Source organism: Mobula hypostoma, chromosome 1 (genome assembly GCF_963921235.1).
Source record: "Mobula hypostoma chromosome 1, sMobHyp1.1, whole genome shotgun sequence".
In the NCBI taxonomy this organism is placed as follows: domain Eukaryota; kingdom Metazoa; phylum Chordata; class Chondrichthyes; order Myliobatiformes; family Myliobatidae; genus Mobula; species Mobula hypostoma.
Genome location: NC_086097.1, coordinates 181,466,057 through 181,483,286, shown reverse-complemented (window position 1 = coordinate 181,483,286; position 17,230 = coordinate 181,466,057). Strand labels below are relative to the sequence as shown.

The following is a 17,230-nucleotide window of genomic DNA, read 5'->3' as shown; positions in this document are numbered from 1 at the left end:
CCATGTCTCCTGTGTCCTGGTTGGCTCCCTGAGAAAATTCCGAACACCCTGGCCACTTTTTATGAGTGGAGGAACCTGTCTTTAAAGAACACCCTTGGCACTTCACTGCAGCATAAACCACAGCAAAATATCACTCCCAGCTGCTAATAATCAAGCTGATGAACAAGAGCTTATTTGGGACATGTGTTTTTGTGTGTGTGTGTGTGTGTGTGTACGTACGTGAGAGAGAAAGAATGTGAGAGTGTGAGGGGGTGTGAGAGAGTGTGCGTGACAGTGCAAGAGAATGAAATGGGGGCGCAAGAGGGGGCGGGGGGGCGAGAGGGAATTTGTAGAGGGAGGAAATTTGTGTGGGGGATAGAGTGTGCACGTGTGTGAGAGAGTGAGGGGGGCAACGGAGCGGGAGGGAGAAAGGGAGTAAGACAGAGTATAAGAGGGAGATTAAGAGGGGAAGAGTAAGAGAGCAAGAGAAAAAGAGGGAGGGAGAATGAGAGAGATTTCCTGAATCTTCAGTTTCATATTTATTTGCATTTTTTTTTACTACCATTTCCCTTCATTGGCCAGATATGTTTTCAAGTTCAGAGACAAAAAAGGCTGCACTTGGTGGAATCTGGAACAAAAGAGAATGCTACAAGCATATAGGAGAGAGATTAAAAATTTGGCTGAGTGTTGCCAAAGCAACAAGCTTTTACTCAATGTCAGCAAGACCAAGGAGCTGATCATTGACTTCAGGAGAAGGAAACTGGAGGTCCATAAGCCTCTCTCATCGGGGGAAATCATAGGTGGAGAGGGTCAGCAACTTTAATTTCTTGGTGTTATCATTTAGGAGAACCTGTCAACCCCCACCATCCAGGTCATGCTCTCTCCTCACTGCTGCCATCACAAAGGTGGTACAGGAGCTTCAGGACTCACAGCACCAGGTTCAGGAGCAGTTACTGCCCCACAGCTATTGGGCCTTCAATAAAAGGGGATAACTTCATTCAACATCACTTGCCCCATCATTGAAATGTTCCCACAATCTATGGACTCACTTTCAAAGACTCTTCATCTCACGTTCTCGATATTTATTGTTTATTTATTTATAATATTATTTCTATCTTTTTATATTGCACAATTGTCTTTTGCACACTGGTTGAAAGCTCAAGTTGGAGTGGTCTTTCAATGATTCTATTATGGTTATTATTCTATTGTGGATATATTTGGTATGCCCACAAAAAAGTACATATCAGGGTTCTATGTGGTGACTTATACAGTATGTACTTTGAAACTCAATGCTCTTGAGACAAAAGATGCAAACTGACACTTCAAAATGTGATGCTGCATCCAGTTAGATGAGCATTTGAAATGTCATGGCACAGAAGACATAGATGGAGTGCTGGTAGATGGGATTTGATGTAGATAGCCACTTGATTATTAGCATGTTGTGCCAAAGGTCCTGTCCTGTTCAGTATGGCTGTACTGGCCAAAACAACTGTTAATTCTATCCCTGATAATTGTTTTGGGAACTTTTCCCACCACTAAAGTTAAATGGAGCAACAATCTGCAGGAGGAACTCAGAGGGTCGAGTGGCAACTGTAGGGCAAAGGACTGTTGATATTTCGGGTCAAAACCCTGCATCAGAATTGTTCTGTTTTATTTTTATTTTATTTAGAGATACAGGCCCTTCTGGCCCAATGAGCCTGATTTGGCCAATTACACCCATGTGACCAATTAACCTACTAACCCATACGTCTTTGGAGGTAATCATGGGGAGGATGTACAAACACCTGTGTGTGTGTGTGCCAGATTTGAACCTGCATTGCTGATGCTGTAAGTACTACACCAACAGCTATGCTACCATGCTATGTCTGTTGCTCCAAATCCAGCAACCGTGCAGACTCGTGTCTCTAAAATTAAACTTATCGCTTTGCAGTTGCTGGGTTTATTGCTACATGCTTCTTTAGTGCAAATAACATTTGTAGTTTTCCATCCATGAGAACCCCCCCCCCCCCAGAACGTAGAGATATTGGGAATATTACAATAACACTCTTCCTTGCTTCTCTCAGCAACCAAGGATCACTCCTTCTAGGCTAGAATATTTATTCATGCTTGGACACCTACAATCCTCACATCTTCTCTTTATCAACTTTTAGCCCACCCAAAGTCTTCACTGAACCTTCCCTTCCTCAGACTCCAGCAGCATCCTCTTTCTCAGTGAAGGCTGATGTAAAGAACCTCAACCATAGTCGCAGCCTCCCTGAATAAATTTCCTCCCTGGCCTGTGCTCAGCCAATCTTTCATTTGCAACCTATTTCATAGAAGGTGGTGCATCTTTGAGATTCACTGCATATGCTTGTGCAGGTGCGTGTGTGTGTGTGTGTGTGTGGGGTGGGGAGAGTTGTTGGTTTAAGGTACTTAAAGATACATATTCCAAAGATCGGGAATTGTGGACAAAGGTGGACTGGCAACAGAACAGCTGAGGCCTGGGGCAGATCAGCCATGAGTGATCGCAGTAAATGGTAGGACTGCCTTGAAGGGTTGAATGGCCTTTTTATTCCTATTTTACTCTTGTGTAATTTTTCTCCACATTCCTCGTCAGTCAGTATTTTTTCAGTTTCTCCATTTTTATTTCCAGTTTCATACTCCCCTGATTTTCTCTGATCAGCCAGTGTTTCCTGTGTTAACAAACTGTCTTAAGTCCTTTTTCTGCTCAGATTTATTTTTATCTATTTAGTCATCTAGAGAGCTCTAACTTCTCTCCCCAGTCCCTTATGGGAATATCAACTGTAGCCAAAACATCTAAAGAGTAAGGAGAAAAGCACAAAGATGTCAATAAAGCAATAATGATAAATGGAAAAACAAAACATTTATATGGGTATGAAAAATGCTTCCATGTCATCAGTGAAAGATCTGCCTGCTAAGCTTCTGTTCCAGTTTATCTAGCCAGAATCATTCACATCTAAATGGAAATGACATTTCTACAACTACCCATTTTTACCCTGGAGTGCTTAAAATCTTTTCCCATAGACTTTCTATACCCTGTGATAGGATCTCTGTTTTCTATGGTCCCTACTGATAATTGTTCCACTCACATCTGCAAGTCTTTCTTTTCCCAGACAATCCAGCCCCAGAATGCAGAAATAATCCAATCAATTCCCTAATACCAATGTCAAAGGGGCCCTTGAATAGTTTTGTGACCAAGATGTTGTGGAGTAATACATTGAACACCAAGATCTATAAGCATCAAAGCAATCAGTACATCAGAAGGGACTGAGTCTTTATATATGGATAAGCCTTGGCTATCCTTTCAGGTGCCTAAAAACTCTTCAACTTCATGTGCTCTTGAATTGTGCCTGAGTGATAAACTAGGTCAAAGCAGAAGGAGACAGGTTTGATGAGATCACCACTGACCACCGGCCTCTGTGTGCGTCCGGCTCCATCACAGTACCCTGTTCCAATCGAATAATCTCTTGCTTATAGAGTTGGTCATCTGGAGATCTCAGAGTCTTCTAATGAGATAGCAGGTCACTCGGTGCAGCACATCTATGCCCACCAAGATAACTGTCCACGCTTGTCCCATATGTCTGCAATTGGCCTATATCCTCTAAACTTTTACATCCATGCACCTGTCTAAATGCCTTTTAAACTTTCTAACTGTACCCACCTCTACCTCTTCCTCTGGCAGATCATTCCACATATCCAGCACACTTTGTGTGAAAAAGCTTTGTATGCACTAGGCTAACTTACCCTAGATCCCATGAGAACTAGACTTCCAGACAGCCTACCCTGTGGGACCTTATTGAAGGCTTTGCTAAAGTCCACATAGATAATCTATAGTAGAGGTTAGCATAATACTATTACAGTGTTCAACCTGGGTTCAACCCCGCTGCTGTCTGTATGGAGTTTATTTGACAACCCCCCATGACCATGTGGGTTTCCTCCGGATGCTTCGCTTTCCTCCCACGCTCTGGAAAGGCTCTGAAAATAAAAAAATAAATAAACAACCTCTACTGCCCTCATCAATCTTCATCATCTCCTCAAAAAACTCAATCCGATTAGTAAGACATGATCTCCCATGCCTAAAGCCATGCTGACCATCCCTCATCATGTCTTGTACTGTATTTCCAAATGCTGGTAGCTCCTCTGCCTCAGAATACCCTCTACAAACTTATGCACCATTGATGACCAGCTTAGTTAGTTCTCTGGCCCGCCCTTGCTCTTAACACCTCTTGCCTGCTATGTGCATATGCTGCCACTCACTTTTCATGTAGTCTAGATCGGCCACAGCTAACATCTCCGCCTCCAGCTCGTCAGTCGGTATCTTTTGGAACTTGGCCTCATTGACGGTGGTCTGGCTCCCGATCCGGCGCCGCTCCTTCAGGTCATAACTGCTACGATGAGCCAGTGGTGTCTTCAGCAGCACTCGGTTCTCCTCCAGCAGACTGGGAGCACTGACTGTGGCTGCCCTGAAAACATGCAATTGAGGGAGCAACTTCAAAGTTCAAAGCAGATTTATTATTAAAGTATGTATTTGTTACCATGTACTACCTTGAGATTCATAGATTTGCAGGCATTTAAAGGATAAGAAATATAATAGAAGCTACAAATAGAAAGACTGACAACCAATGTGCAAAAGGGAAAATTACCAAATAAAAAAATAATAGTGAGAACATAAATTGGAAAGAATCTTTAAAATTGAGCCTGTAGGTTGTAGAATCAGTTCAGAACTGTGGTGAGTGAAGTTATCCACATCGGTTTCAGGAACCTGATGGTTACAGGGTACTAACTGTTCCTGAACCTGGTGGTGTGCCACGTAAGGCTTTCGTACCTCCTGCCTGATGGTAGAGAGAAGAGGGCATGGCCTGGATGGTGGGGGGTCTTTTTTGTGGAAGAGCTCCATGTACTATAAATGTACTCAATGGTGCAGAAGGCTTTGCCTGTGATGGACAGGGCTGTATTCACCACTTTCTGGTCACTCCTGCCTGACCCAGAGAGCCATTCCCACCTGAACAAGCCTTAGGGTCTTCAAACTGACTTGGTGACTCTACCCCAAAACTACCACCCTGCAGGACAGGGGCAGGGACACGATATGCTCCATCAAACACCACACTAACTTAAACTAGACAGCTATTCCTCCTTTGTCACTGGTTTAAAGCTGAACCATTCTCCTCCCTATCACAAATAAAATAAAATTACAATGTCAGGTTGTCCTGAACTTAGGACCAACTTCTTTAAGCAAAGGATGGTACCCAAATAGAGCAAGCTGCCAGCGAAAGTACAATTCCAACATTTAAAATACAATTGGATAAGCACAAGGATAGGAAGGGGTATATGAACTGATCTGTATGAACAATATGTACAAGTCTTTCACTGTACAATGGCACATGTGACAATAATAAACCAATTTACCAATTTCACGGATATGGACTAAACATGAACAAATGGGACAAGGTTAGATGGGCAGGGACTTGGGCCTGAGGGGCCTCTTTCTGTGCTATGTTACTCCATGACTCTAAGGTCAAGGCTTCATCTAATTTCAGTTTCATCAAAGGATTTGATGGGATAGATATGTCCCTCCTTGTGGTAGGGGGCAGACACAGCGTCATTAAATGTAATCTCTTAATAGTGTGGCTAGGATTTGAACAGGCCGAAGTAGACTTTGAGCTACAATGGTGCGGCCAGCAGTGGTGAAACCTCACAGTTCTAGTGAGCTGAGTCTAATACTGACCTAGAGTGCTCCAGAAAGTGGAATGATTGAGGAGAGACTTAGCAGAGATAAGGCAAGTTAGGGCAGATAGTAGGAAACCTTCCCCCACAGCAGGGGTGTCTAAAACTACAAGGCATAGGTTTATAGTACAGGTAAAAGGTTTGGAGGGAACCTTGGGGGTGGAACTCTTTTCTCTGGGGGAGGGGGTTAGTGGGGTTGGACCCTGGAATGCACTGCCAGAGGGGTTGGTGGAGGCAGAGACTTACACAGTGTTCAAGAAATGTTTTGGCAAACACTGGATTTGCCAAGATATGGAAGTGACAGACCCGGTGCTGACAACTGGGATTAGTATAAAAGAGCACTCGATGCTCGGCATGGACTTAACGGGTGGAAGAGTCTGGTTTCAGTGCCATGTGACTCGATAGGGTGAATGTGAGAATAATAGAGGATGGAGGAGAAGGTTAGTCACAGTGAATTGTCAGAGAGGTTCCATGGGGAGGGGCTGAGGAGCAAGGGAATGGGTTAGACGGATAACCAGAGGGAGAGGGATAAACAGAAGGATTTAGATTGGCACATGAACATGAGAGACACGGACCATGTGCAGGCAGATTGGATTAGTTTAAATTTGCATCATGCTCAGACAGTACAGTGCAAAAGTCAGGCATATATATGTAGCCAGAGTGCCTAAGACTTTTGCACAGTACTGTAGTAATTTTATGTATTGCACCATACTGCTGCCACAAACAAAACACAACTTTCATGACATGTGGGTGATGGTAAACCCGATTCTGACATTGGGTCTCTATTTTGGACTGAAAGTGGGAAGGGGGCAGGGTGAGGGGAATCATGGTTGGGAAAAGGGGAAGGGAAGAGGGGAAGGAGTGGGAAACACCAAAGGAGACATTCTGTAATGATCAATAAATCAATTGTTTGGAATCAAATAACCTTGCCTGGTGTATCACAGCTGGGTGTGTCTGCACCAGTGCCATGCCCCATCCCAGTATTCCTTCTCTAATCACATGTCCTACACCCCCTCTTGCAGCACTCTACCCTCGCCATTACCAACATCCTTTGTTCCCACCAGATTTACAAACTTGCTCTCCGCTCCACGTTGACAAATACAGTACTGTGCAAAAGTCTTAAGTACCCTAGCTATATATACTGTATGTGCCTAAGACGTTTGCACAGTACTGTACATAGCGTGCATGTGTGTGTGTATGCGTGTGCCTGCTAGACTGGAGGAGGTTTACAGAGAGGGAGGAGTGAGCAGAGTGGGGTCAGCAAGATGCCAAACCTCCCAGCCAAGCCGGGTCAGCAGGCTCTGAGCTGACTGTCTGCCCCTCTTCCAAGGATGCACCCATGCATGGTGTTCCTGGGCAGGAAGCAGGTGGTGTCCGTTGGCTCTCCGGAAGCATTCTGCAACTGGTGGGGCTTCAGGAGCTTTGCAAGGAATTGCTCATTGGGATGTAAATATGTAAAATAAACCTTTTAAACAACAACAGGTATCGGATAGTTAGTCGGGGCAAGGGTAGTGGAGGTCGAGGTGACCATGAAATGTAGGCAAGAGGAACCCCAATGCTGTAGACTCCACAAGAGGAAACCTCAACATGCTCAGGGAACAGCAACGGGTCCATGAAGTTACATGATTCAGACAGGCAGGGGCAAGAGAGAAATCCTCTGGATAAAGGAATGCTTTTATCAGGCTGGAGGGCAGCAAGCCCTGGGGAGAGGGAGGCATTGATTGAAAAAAAAGAGATGGTTCCACTGTGAACTCTGCTGGCCTGGACAAACCCACCGAACAGGTTGAGCACAGCCAAAGCCCAGCCTTCCACCCACACCCAGCCAGAGAGATAAATGGCTGCTCCACCCCTACCCCCACTCTCTAGATCAAGGACTGACAAGCAGAGCTGGGAATTACCAACACAAAGCTGAATGCAACTGCAGGTACATACGTCGCAAAGCAGATTGTGTGTGGGTACCACCAACTTTCAAGCTGAAAGTGTGTGGGAGAGGGAGGGCGCCACACCTGGAACAGGAACAAGGGCAAGTGAAGAGGGGTTGCAGGGGTGAGGAAGGAATTAATGGGGAAGAGGATTCAGGGAAGAGAGGGGTTTGGATAAATGCTCTCAATGTTTCGGACACACAAGAGATTGCTGATGCTGAAACCTGGATCAACATCAACAAACAACAGGAATTCTGCAGATGCTGGAAATTCAAGCAACATACATCAAAGTTGCTGGTGAACGCAGCAGGCCAAGCAGCATCTATAGGAAGAGGCGCAGTCGACGGGTCTCGGCCTGAAACGTCGACTGCGCCTCTTCCTATAGATGCTGCTTGGCCTGCTGCGTTCACCAGCAACTTTGATGTATGTTGCTTCAACATCAACAATTCCTTTCTTCCCACAAATCTACTTAACCTGCTCAGTTCCTACAGCAGTTTGCTTGTTACATTCAGTGATTCATCTGATTGTCGGAGACCTTTTCTGCCCTTTGCACATAGCCCTCCTTTTAAATATTCCTGAATCACAACAATTTGACTGAACTTCCCTCTGCCCACACGGACAGTGTGTTCCAGACCACAGCAACTCGCTATGTGATATCATTTCACCTCCTGGCTCCCACCCTCATTGATGTCTTGGTCATACTGCCAGATGCCCGCAGCCTCGTCTGGTCCTGTCACCACCACACCCTCATTCAGATCAGCCTCTCAACTGGGTCACCGGTACGGGCACCTTGGAAGAAATGCTTCTCCTGGCAGAAGGACATGCAGGTCCACACCCAGTGCTCTTGAATCCAAAGCCGGAGGTCAGGAACTGATGTGCAGTCTCACTGGCCGAGAGTCCACACACTCAGCAGGACTCTGGGGTGACTAAGAACAGCAGGAAAAGCAAGGGTCATCTCGCTGCACCAGGATGCAGTCTGGAATGGAGGGTTGCAGTTTTGAGGAAATTAGACTGGGTGGGATTGTTCTCACTGCGGTGAAGGAGGCTGAGGGGTTTAGAGATTTATAAGTTTAGAGGGGCACAGAGAGGGTAAATAGCCACAGGCTTTTTCCAAGGGTAGGGGAGTTTAAACCTGGTGGGCATTAGTTTAAGGTGAGGGGGAGAGGTTAAAAGGGGATCTGAAGGACAAGTTTTTCATATAGATGTTGGTAAACAGTCTGTATGCTTTGCATGTCAGATTGTGCAGGTTTGTATTTTGGTGTGCAGGATGTGCTACACAGATTGTCTGTCTCCACAGGTCAGCATGATGGGACTAAGGCAGGGATATAGAATTCTACAGCACTGAGGTAGGCCCTTAGGCCCAACTTGTCTATGCCTACCTAGCTACACAAATCTCATTATCCTGTGTTTGGCATATATCCTTCCATTCCTTTCCAATGGACGCATCCTTTCAAATGCATTTTATATATTGTAACTATACCTACCCCTGTCACTTCCTCTGACAGCTTTTTCCATATACACAGAACCCCATGATTTTCTGCTAAACTGAACAAATGCCCAAGTAAATTCAAACAAATCCTTCTGCCTACACAATGTCTGTATCCCACCATTTCCTGTGTATTTATGTGTGCATGTAAGAGCCTCTTAAGCACCTACATATTTACCTCCACCACCCTGGCCTCCAATTCCAGGCATTCATCACTCTGTGTTAAAAAAAAATTGTTCCGCATATTTCCTTTAAACTTTCCCCTTCATCTTAAATGTATGCCCTCGAATACTAGATGTTTCAACCTTGAGAAAAAGGTACCAGCTGTCTATCTGTGTCTCATAATTTTATAATCTTCTATCAAATCTCTCCCTCAACCTCTGTTGCTCCAGAGAAAACAATCCCACCTCAGTTTTGTGCTGTTCCTGAAGGGTTCAGGTGTTGGTACTGGTGCCTTAATCAGAACAAGGGACAGCACTGAGCATGGGCTGAGCTTACCTGAGTGCAATGCGCTCACTGCTCTTCCTGAGCTGACTGCTCTGGATGTCTGCTTCAGGCTCTTTGTGTGGGGCTGGAATGTCCTGCTGCTTCCGGTTACCATCCAGTGTGTTCAGCAAAGCTGCATTAACTTCTAGTTCCTCGTCAGGCATGAAGAACTGGAGTAGGTGAGGACAGAGATATCAAATATTTAGATCATAAGACATGGGCAGCAAAATTAGGCTATTTGGCCCAATGGGGCTATTTTGCCATTCCATTGTGGCTAATTTATTACCCCTCTTAACCCCTTTCTTCTGCCTTCTCCTACCTTCCTGCTAAAACTATCAACCTCTGCTTCAAACATACCCAATTACTTGGCCTCCATAGCTGTCTGTGGCAATGAATTTCACACATTCACCACCCACTGGCTAAAGAAATCTTCCCTCATCTGTTTTAAAAGGATAACTCTCTATTCTGAGCCTGTGCCCTCTCGTCCTAGAATTCCCCACTATAGGAAGCATCCTCTCCATATCTGCTCTATCTAGGCCTTTTAATATTCAATAGATTTCAACGAGATCCCCTCCTCATTCTTCTAAACTCCAGTGAGTACAGGCCCAGTACCAAACGTTCTTCATATGATAACCCTTTCATTCCCGGGACCATTCTTGTAAACCTCCTCTGGACACTCTTCAGTGCCAGCACATCTTTGACAAAGAGCACAAAACTGCTCACAATACTCCAAGAGTGGTCTTACCAATGGCTTACAAATACTCAGCATTACATCCTTGCTTTCCTATTATAAACCTCTTGAAATGAATGCTAACATTGCATTTAGCTTCCTTACCACTTACTCAACCTGCAAGTTAACCTTTAGGGAATCCTGCAGGATGACTCCCAAGTCCCTTTGTACCACTGATTTCTGAATTTTCCTCCATATTCCATCAACCCAAGTGTATGATTATACACTTCCCTACAATATATTCCATCTGCCACTTCTTTGTTCAATCTCCTAATCTGTCTAAATCCTGCAGATTCCCTGCTTTCTCAATTTATCTTTGTATCATCTGCAAACTTGGTCATAAAGCCATCAATTCCATAATCCAAATCATTGATATATATCGTGAAATGAGCAGACCCAACACCAACCTCTGTGAATCACCAGTAGTCACCAGCAGCCAATCAGAAAAAAAAACCCTTTACTCCCACTCTTTGTTTCCTGACAGTCAGCCAATCTTCTAACGATGTGAGGACCTTTCCTGTTATACCATGGGCTCTCATACTGTTTAGCAGCCTCATGTGTGGCACCGTTCAAAAACCTTCTGAAAATCCAAGTAAACAACATCCACTGACTCCTCTGTCTATCCTGCCTTTTATTTTCTCAAAGAATTCCAACAGATTTGTCAGGAAAGAGATAGAGAGCAGGAGAGGTTGAGCGTGGGGTGGGGGAAGGGTTACAGTGTAAAAGCAGCACTGGGGTGTGGAGTGAGATACAACCCGTTTCTGTGCTGTAAGACCCTCAATTAGATTAGATCAAGAACAGAAATGATAGCTGCAGTGTGCACTGCACACCTTCAGACTGAGGTTATGCAGTAGACAAAAGAACTTGCCTCAGGTGCCAGAAAGGAGAATTGGTTGGTACTTAGCAGATGCTTGTCAAAAGTAGACAGCTGGCTGGAGACAATCTGTCAGGCATTGCTAGACAGTTTGAGGAGATACTTCTTAACATCCTTCAGCAAAAACTTAGCAAAGGGAGTTTAACGTAAGGAAGTCTGAGATGACTGATATACGCACCTCAGTAAAAGAACTAAAAAGTAGATTATCTAAATGGAGAGATAACGCAAATGAGTGTAAGTTAGAGAAGTCAAGGTGCTTGAATCACAAAAGTTTAACAGTCACGTCCAACAAATGGTCAAGAAAGCAAACATCAGGTTTCTTCATAAGGAAATGCACTGGAGTTTGTATTGTGAGGTTTTGTTGCAGCTGTGTGGAGCTTTGGGTTCTTTATAAGGATATCCTCTTACAAGGATATAGTAATATAGGACCAACTGAAAAGAAATTTACTAGGATATTCACTAGCTAATACAAGGGGGAATAATTTTAAGGTGATTGGAGGAGAATATAGTGGGGGATGTCAGATGTAATTTCTTTACATAGAGAGTGGTGGGTGCATGTATTGCCTTGTCAGGGTGGTTGCAGAGACAGGTTAAACTTTGGAGACATTTAAATTTTTTCTCTCATTCATAGACAAGGGCTTGTGCTGCGCTGTAATGTTCTAAGACAGAAGATTGTGGATATTGCTTATGACCTCTCAGGCTGTAACAGTAATGTGCCAGATGAGTGCTGACCAATAACAAAGCAGCTTTAAGGAGCAAGGTGGGAGAGATACAACAGCAAGACAATGGAAAGCAGACAGCATCTTACCTGAAGTTATAGATCATTCCAGAGGGCTGCAAAATGGCCAGATGGAAGATAAGTTGTGGTCTTATCAGACAGTTCAGAATGGGAACGGGACTGAGAATTAAAGTGAGGGTAACAGCAATCTCAGCATCACCCCAGTGGTCTGAGCGTAGGTGAAATGCAAAACTGCTGATTTAATCATCCCACTGCTGTCCTTTCTCACCCTGTCTTTTTAAAATGTCTCACTCACAATTCACACTCATGCTCATGATCACCTGATCTGTAGTAACTTCTCTCTCTCCACTCCTCCCCTAAATGGAGGGTCTCAAGCCAAAAAGTCAGCTCTTTATTTTCCTTGACAGATGCTATCTGACTCTCCGGCGCTTCTTGGTTGCTACAGATTTCTGCTCTTGCAGTCTCTTGTGCCCCGCCCCCACCCCTGGATCTGCTTTTAAACTGTGACTCCACAACTCTCCTAACAGCTCTGAGGTGGGTTCCAGACCTGAAACACTGACCTATTTTTCTTTCCTCAGATACTGCCTGACCCCAGCGAGATCTTCCAGCTTTTCTGTTTTGGGTTCAGTATCCAGCGATGTTCTTTTTTCAGGAGTGAAAACATTATTTACACCCACCCCAGCTGAAACCTGCGTCGTCACCCTCACCCAATCTTATCCCTACCTCTATGCAACATTAACCCCCTCAACCTTGCTCCTCTTCCCACCCTGCCGCAGTGTCCTCAACCCCTACGTGCCATCACTAGGCTGAGGACCACCCTACCCTTCACTCCCTCTGACCTCACCTGAACATCTCCAGCGGCATGAGAGGGAATGGGGCCCTCCTTGGGTTCTTTCTTCTCCAGTGCGCCATCGCTTTGCTCATCCTCCTCATCCCCCTCCTCGATGGTGGGTGCACCAGTTGGAGAAGAGGCTGTCTTCTTGCTCTTCTTCTGGCTCCCTTTCTTCCTGCGGCCCTCTGATGGCAGGTGTGTGGAGAGGGGGTGGTGAGTGTGAAGTGAGGAGTGACGGTGGTCTGTTGTAGGTGAATAGACAGATTAATGTTAGCACAAGGGAATGCCCAGTCAGTGACACTCTCCCTGTAGGGATCACTGCAGTTGAACGCAGGCAGAACACTCCCAAAAGCAGCAACACAACAATGACCAGTCAAGGTCAAAGTTAACTTTATTGTCATCTGCACAAGTACATGTATGTATAGGTGCAATTAAAAACTTACTTGCAGCTGCATCACAGGCACATAGTATCTTATAAGCAGCATTCAGAAGAAAAGCATACATTAAACATAAACTACATACAATTTTTACAAGAAAGAATACAATCAGAACAACAAAAAAATAGTACAAGGTGATCAAAGTGCTCATAGTGTTGCTAAACTGATGGACATAATAATAACAATAATAAAACTTATTTTTAGAACATTGTCCATACCAACACTGTATTTCAAAGTGCTTTATAAAGGGACAAAGTACAAACAAGAAAATAAAGACAAATGATGTAAGTTAAAAGCAAGGTTAAATAAATAGGTTTGGAGCTGGCATTTAAAAGTGTCAATTGAGTCCACATCTCTTATAGTTTTAGGTATTGAGTTCCACTGTTTAGGAGCATAGTTCAAAAAAAGTTGACCTGCCAATTACCTTTTGAGAGCTTTATGATTCAGGATTACTTATTTGGGATAGACCAGTGGTTCACAAAGTGGGTGACATTCTCCCTCCTGGGAGCACTGGGAGTTTCTATGGGGCAATAAAGATAAAGGGAGCAGTGGGAGGGGGTGTGCTCGGTAGCAAGGGGGGCAGCTGAGGGATTACAGGTTTAACTGAAGTGAATTATTATAAGTATTTGATCCTCAGTAGCTCATAATTGATTACAAGGATCATGTAACCTCATCTCCAGCTAACCCACCGTTCTCTTAGACTTTGCTCAAAGCACATTGTAGTTGTTGAAAATAATGTTTTCTGCTTTGGCTTATCATGAGAAATCTAGACTGAATAAATAGTGTTATTTCCAGGTCTGGCCTGTGCATTATTGCTGAATTTGCTCTGCAGTTGGACGAGTCAGCGATTTCAGACAATGGATTTTTGCTTCTTGGTTACGTCCGCTTCATAAAAGATGAAAGCATGGCTCAAGAGTTTATTTGCAAGGAGACTACAGATGCGAAGGGGGAATCAATATTTTGGGTTGTTGAGCAATTTGTCGAAGAGAAGGACATTCCGCTCACCAAGGTTCTTGCTTGTGCAACAGATGGGGCACCACCAATGACACAATGCCACCATGGGGCGATTACTTTCCTGAAAAAAAGCTGTACCTAACATATTTACCATTCACTACGTAATTCACAGACAACATTTTGTCACAGAAATACTAAGTAATCATCTGTACACATCGTTAAGTACTGTTTATCACAGCAGTAAATAAAATCAAGTCCCACGCTCATAATTCTTGACTATTTCGAGAGCTTTGGATTGAGAATGATGATCAGTTTCAAAGCGTGCTGTTGCACACAGAAGACAGATGATTCTCAAATGGAAACTACCTGAAAGCCTTTTATGTGATTTTTGAAACTGTGATAACATTCTTTGAAGACTCAATTCAGTAATCAACTCAAGAATATTAAGTATGACGTTGCTTATTTTTCCAGAATCATTCATGAAGTTTAAAGAAATTAATCTTCAATTGCAAGGAAATTATGTGAATCCTCTCAAAGTCAAATCAGTTGTCTCCACCTTTCTGTTCAAGTTAATTCTATTTAAGTGCAACATTGGCTGTCATGACCTTTTCCAATTTCTGAGCCTATCTGAGTCGGAATAGAAGGAATACCAGATGATAATCTTCAAGTATACTCTCCCCATCTGGGTGAGCTGCATATAGACGTGTCAAAGAGATCTTCTCTTGATCCAAAAGCCAGACTGGGTAATAAATCTATTCCTGAACATTTGTAATGAGGATTTAACAAGAAGGATCGAAGAAGAACTAATCTCACTACAAAACTACTGAGCTGAACCAAGATTCAAAATGCCTTGTGGAAAGAAATCTCTGAATGTTATTCTGCACTGTGGAAAAAAGTCAAGATGGTCTTTATCATCTTTCCAGCATCATACTTAGTGGAGCGCAGTTTCAATGCAGTCGTTCAACTTTTTTTCAAAGCAATGGAACACTGCAAATTACTGAATGTGGGGACCTGAGTTCCTTCTGAGTGACTTCCAGCCTGATGTTGAGAAGCTGATATTGTTGTGCTAAGCCTATTCATCTCATTGACAGGTTTAAAAAAAAGTCCTGAATAGTTAGGACTACTAATGTACACCCTAAAATTAGTCATAGAGTCATAGAGAAGTACAGCCAGAAACAGGCTATTCGGCCCACCTGATCCACACTGAACCATTTAAACTGCCTAGATCCATCAAACTGCAACTGACCATAGCCATCCATATCTCTATTATCCATGTACCTATCCAAATATTGAGCTCGCAGGCACCACTTCTGTTGGCAGCTTGTTCCAGACTTTCACAACCCTCTGAGTGAAGTTTCCTTTCATGTTCCCCTTCAACTTTTTACCTTTCAACCTTAACTCATGACCTCTAGTTGTAGTCCCACAAAACCTCAGTGGAAAATGCCTGCTTGCATTTACCTTATCTATTTTAATATCTGTCATGAGCCTTGTGGCCCATCAGGCCAGTATTTATGCTGGTTTCCATGGCGTGAAGCGATTGAGAGTACGAGACTCCCCCTGGATAGGACGCCAGTCTATCGCGAGGGTAACCCCCAGCATTTTTGCTGGTACCCATTCTCAGCTGGGTAGACTGGAGCATTGTGTGGTTAAATGCCTTGCTCAAGGACACACATACTACCTCGGCCGAGGCTCGAACCAATGACCTTCAGATCGCTAGTCCAACACCCTAACCACTTTGACATGTGCCACACACCTTATCTATACCCCTCATAATTTTGCATACCTCTATCAATCTCTTCTCAGTCTTCTACGTTCCAAAGAATAAAGTCCTAACCTATTCAATCTTTTCTTTTAATAACTCAGGTCCTCCAGTCCCAGCAACATCCTTGTAAATTTTCTGTGTACTCTTTCAACCTTATTTACATCTTTTCAGTAGGCAGGTGACCAAAACTGCACATAATACTCCAAATTAAGCCTCACCAACGCCTTCTGCAACTTCCAATATTACATCCCATCTCCTGTAGTTAATACAACCAACACACATCAAAGTTGCTGGTGAACGCAGCAGGCCAGGCAGCATCTCTAGGAAGAGGTACAGTCGACGTTTCAGGCCGAGACCCTTCGTCAGGACTAACTGAAGGAAGAGTGAGTAAGAGATCTCTTATTCACTCTTCCTTCAGTTAGTCCTGCCGAAGGGTCTCGACCTGAAACGTCGACTGTACCTCTTCCTAGAGATGCTGCCTGGCCTGCTGCGTTCACCAGCAACTTTGATGTGTGTTGCTTGAATTTCCAGCATCTGCAGAATTCCTGTTGTTCCTGTAGTTAATAATTTGATTTATGAAGGCCAATGTGCCAAATGCTTTTTTTATGATCCTATCTACCTGTGCCACCACTTTAAATGAATTATTGACCTGTATTCCCAGATCCCTTTGTTCTATCTGCACTCCTCAGTGTCCTACCATACACTGTGTAAGACCTGTCCTGGTTGGTCCTAACAAACTACATCTCACACTTGTCTGCATTAAATTCCATCTGCCATCTTTCAGCCCATTTTTCAGCCCATTTTTCCGGCTGGTCCAAATCATACTGCAAGCTCCAACAGTCTTCCTCACTGTCCACTACACCCCTAATCTTTGTGACATTCGCAAATTTGTTGATCCAGTTCACTACGTTATCATCCAGATCATTGATATAGATGACAAACAATAACAGACCAGGCACCAATCCCTGTAGCACTCCACTCCAGTCAGAGAGGCAACTATCTACTACCACTTTCTGGTTTCTCCCACAAAGCCTATGTGTAATCCAGTTTACTATCTCGTTTTAAACACTAAGTAGCCGAACGTTCCTGACCAACCTCCCACATGGAACCTTATCAAATGCCTTGCTGAAGTCCATATAGACAACATCCATTTTCATCAACTTTCCTGGTAACATCCTTGGAAAAACTCTATAAGATTAGTTAGACATGATCTGCCATGCACAAATCGTTACTGACTATCCCTAAGCAGTCCCTGTCTATCCAAATATAGATCTGGTCTCTTAGAATACCTTCCAATAACTTTTC

At 43.8% G+C, this 17,230-nt stretch overlaps 1 protein-coding gene across 5 annotated transcripts in view; it reads right to left on the bottom strand.

Annotated features, from left to right (window-relative positions):
• Positions 1 to 17,230, bottom strand: part of LOC134353133 (anion exchange protein 2-like) — a 265,524-nt gene that overhangs the window by 56,072 nt on the left and 192,222 nt on the right. For all 5 annotated transcript variants that reach the window (XM_063061096.1, XM_063061077.1, XM_063061103.1 and 2 more), the window contains 3 exons: positions 12,785 to 13,014; positions 9,610 to 9,767; positions 4,237 to 4,442 (listed from right to left, as the gene is read on the bottom strand). In XM_063061096.1, coding sequence (XP_062917166.1) covers positions 4,237 to 4,442; positions 9,610 to 9,767; positions 12,785 to 13,014 — 594 coding nt within the window. The remainder of the gene's footprint in view (positions 1 to 4,236; positions 4,443 to 9,609; positions 9,768 to 12,784; positions 13,015 to 17,230) is intronic.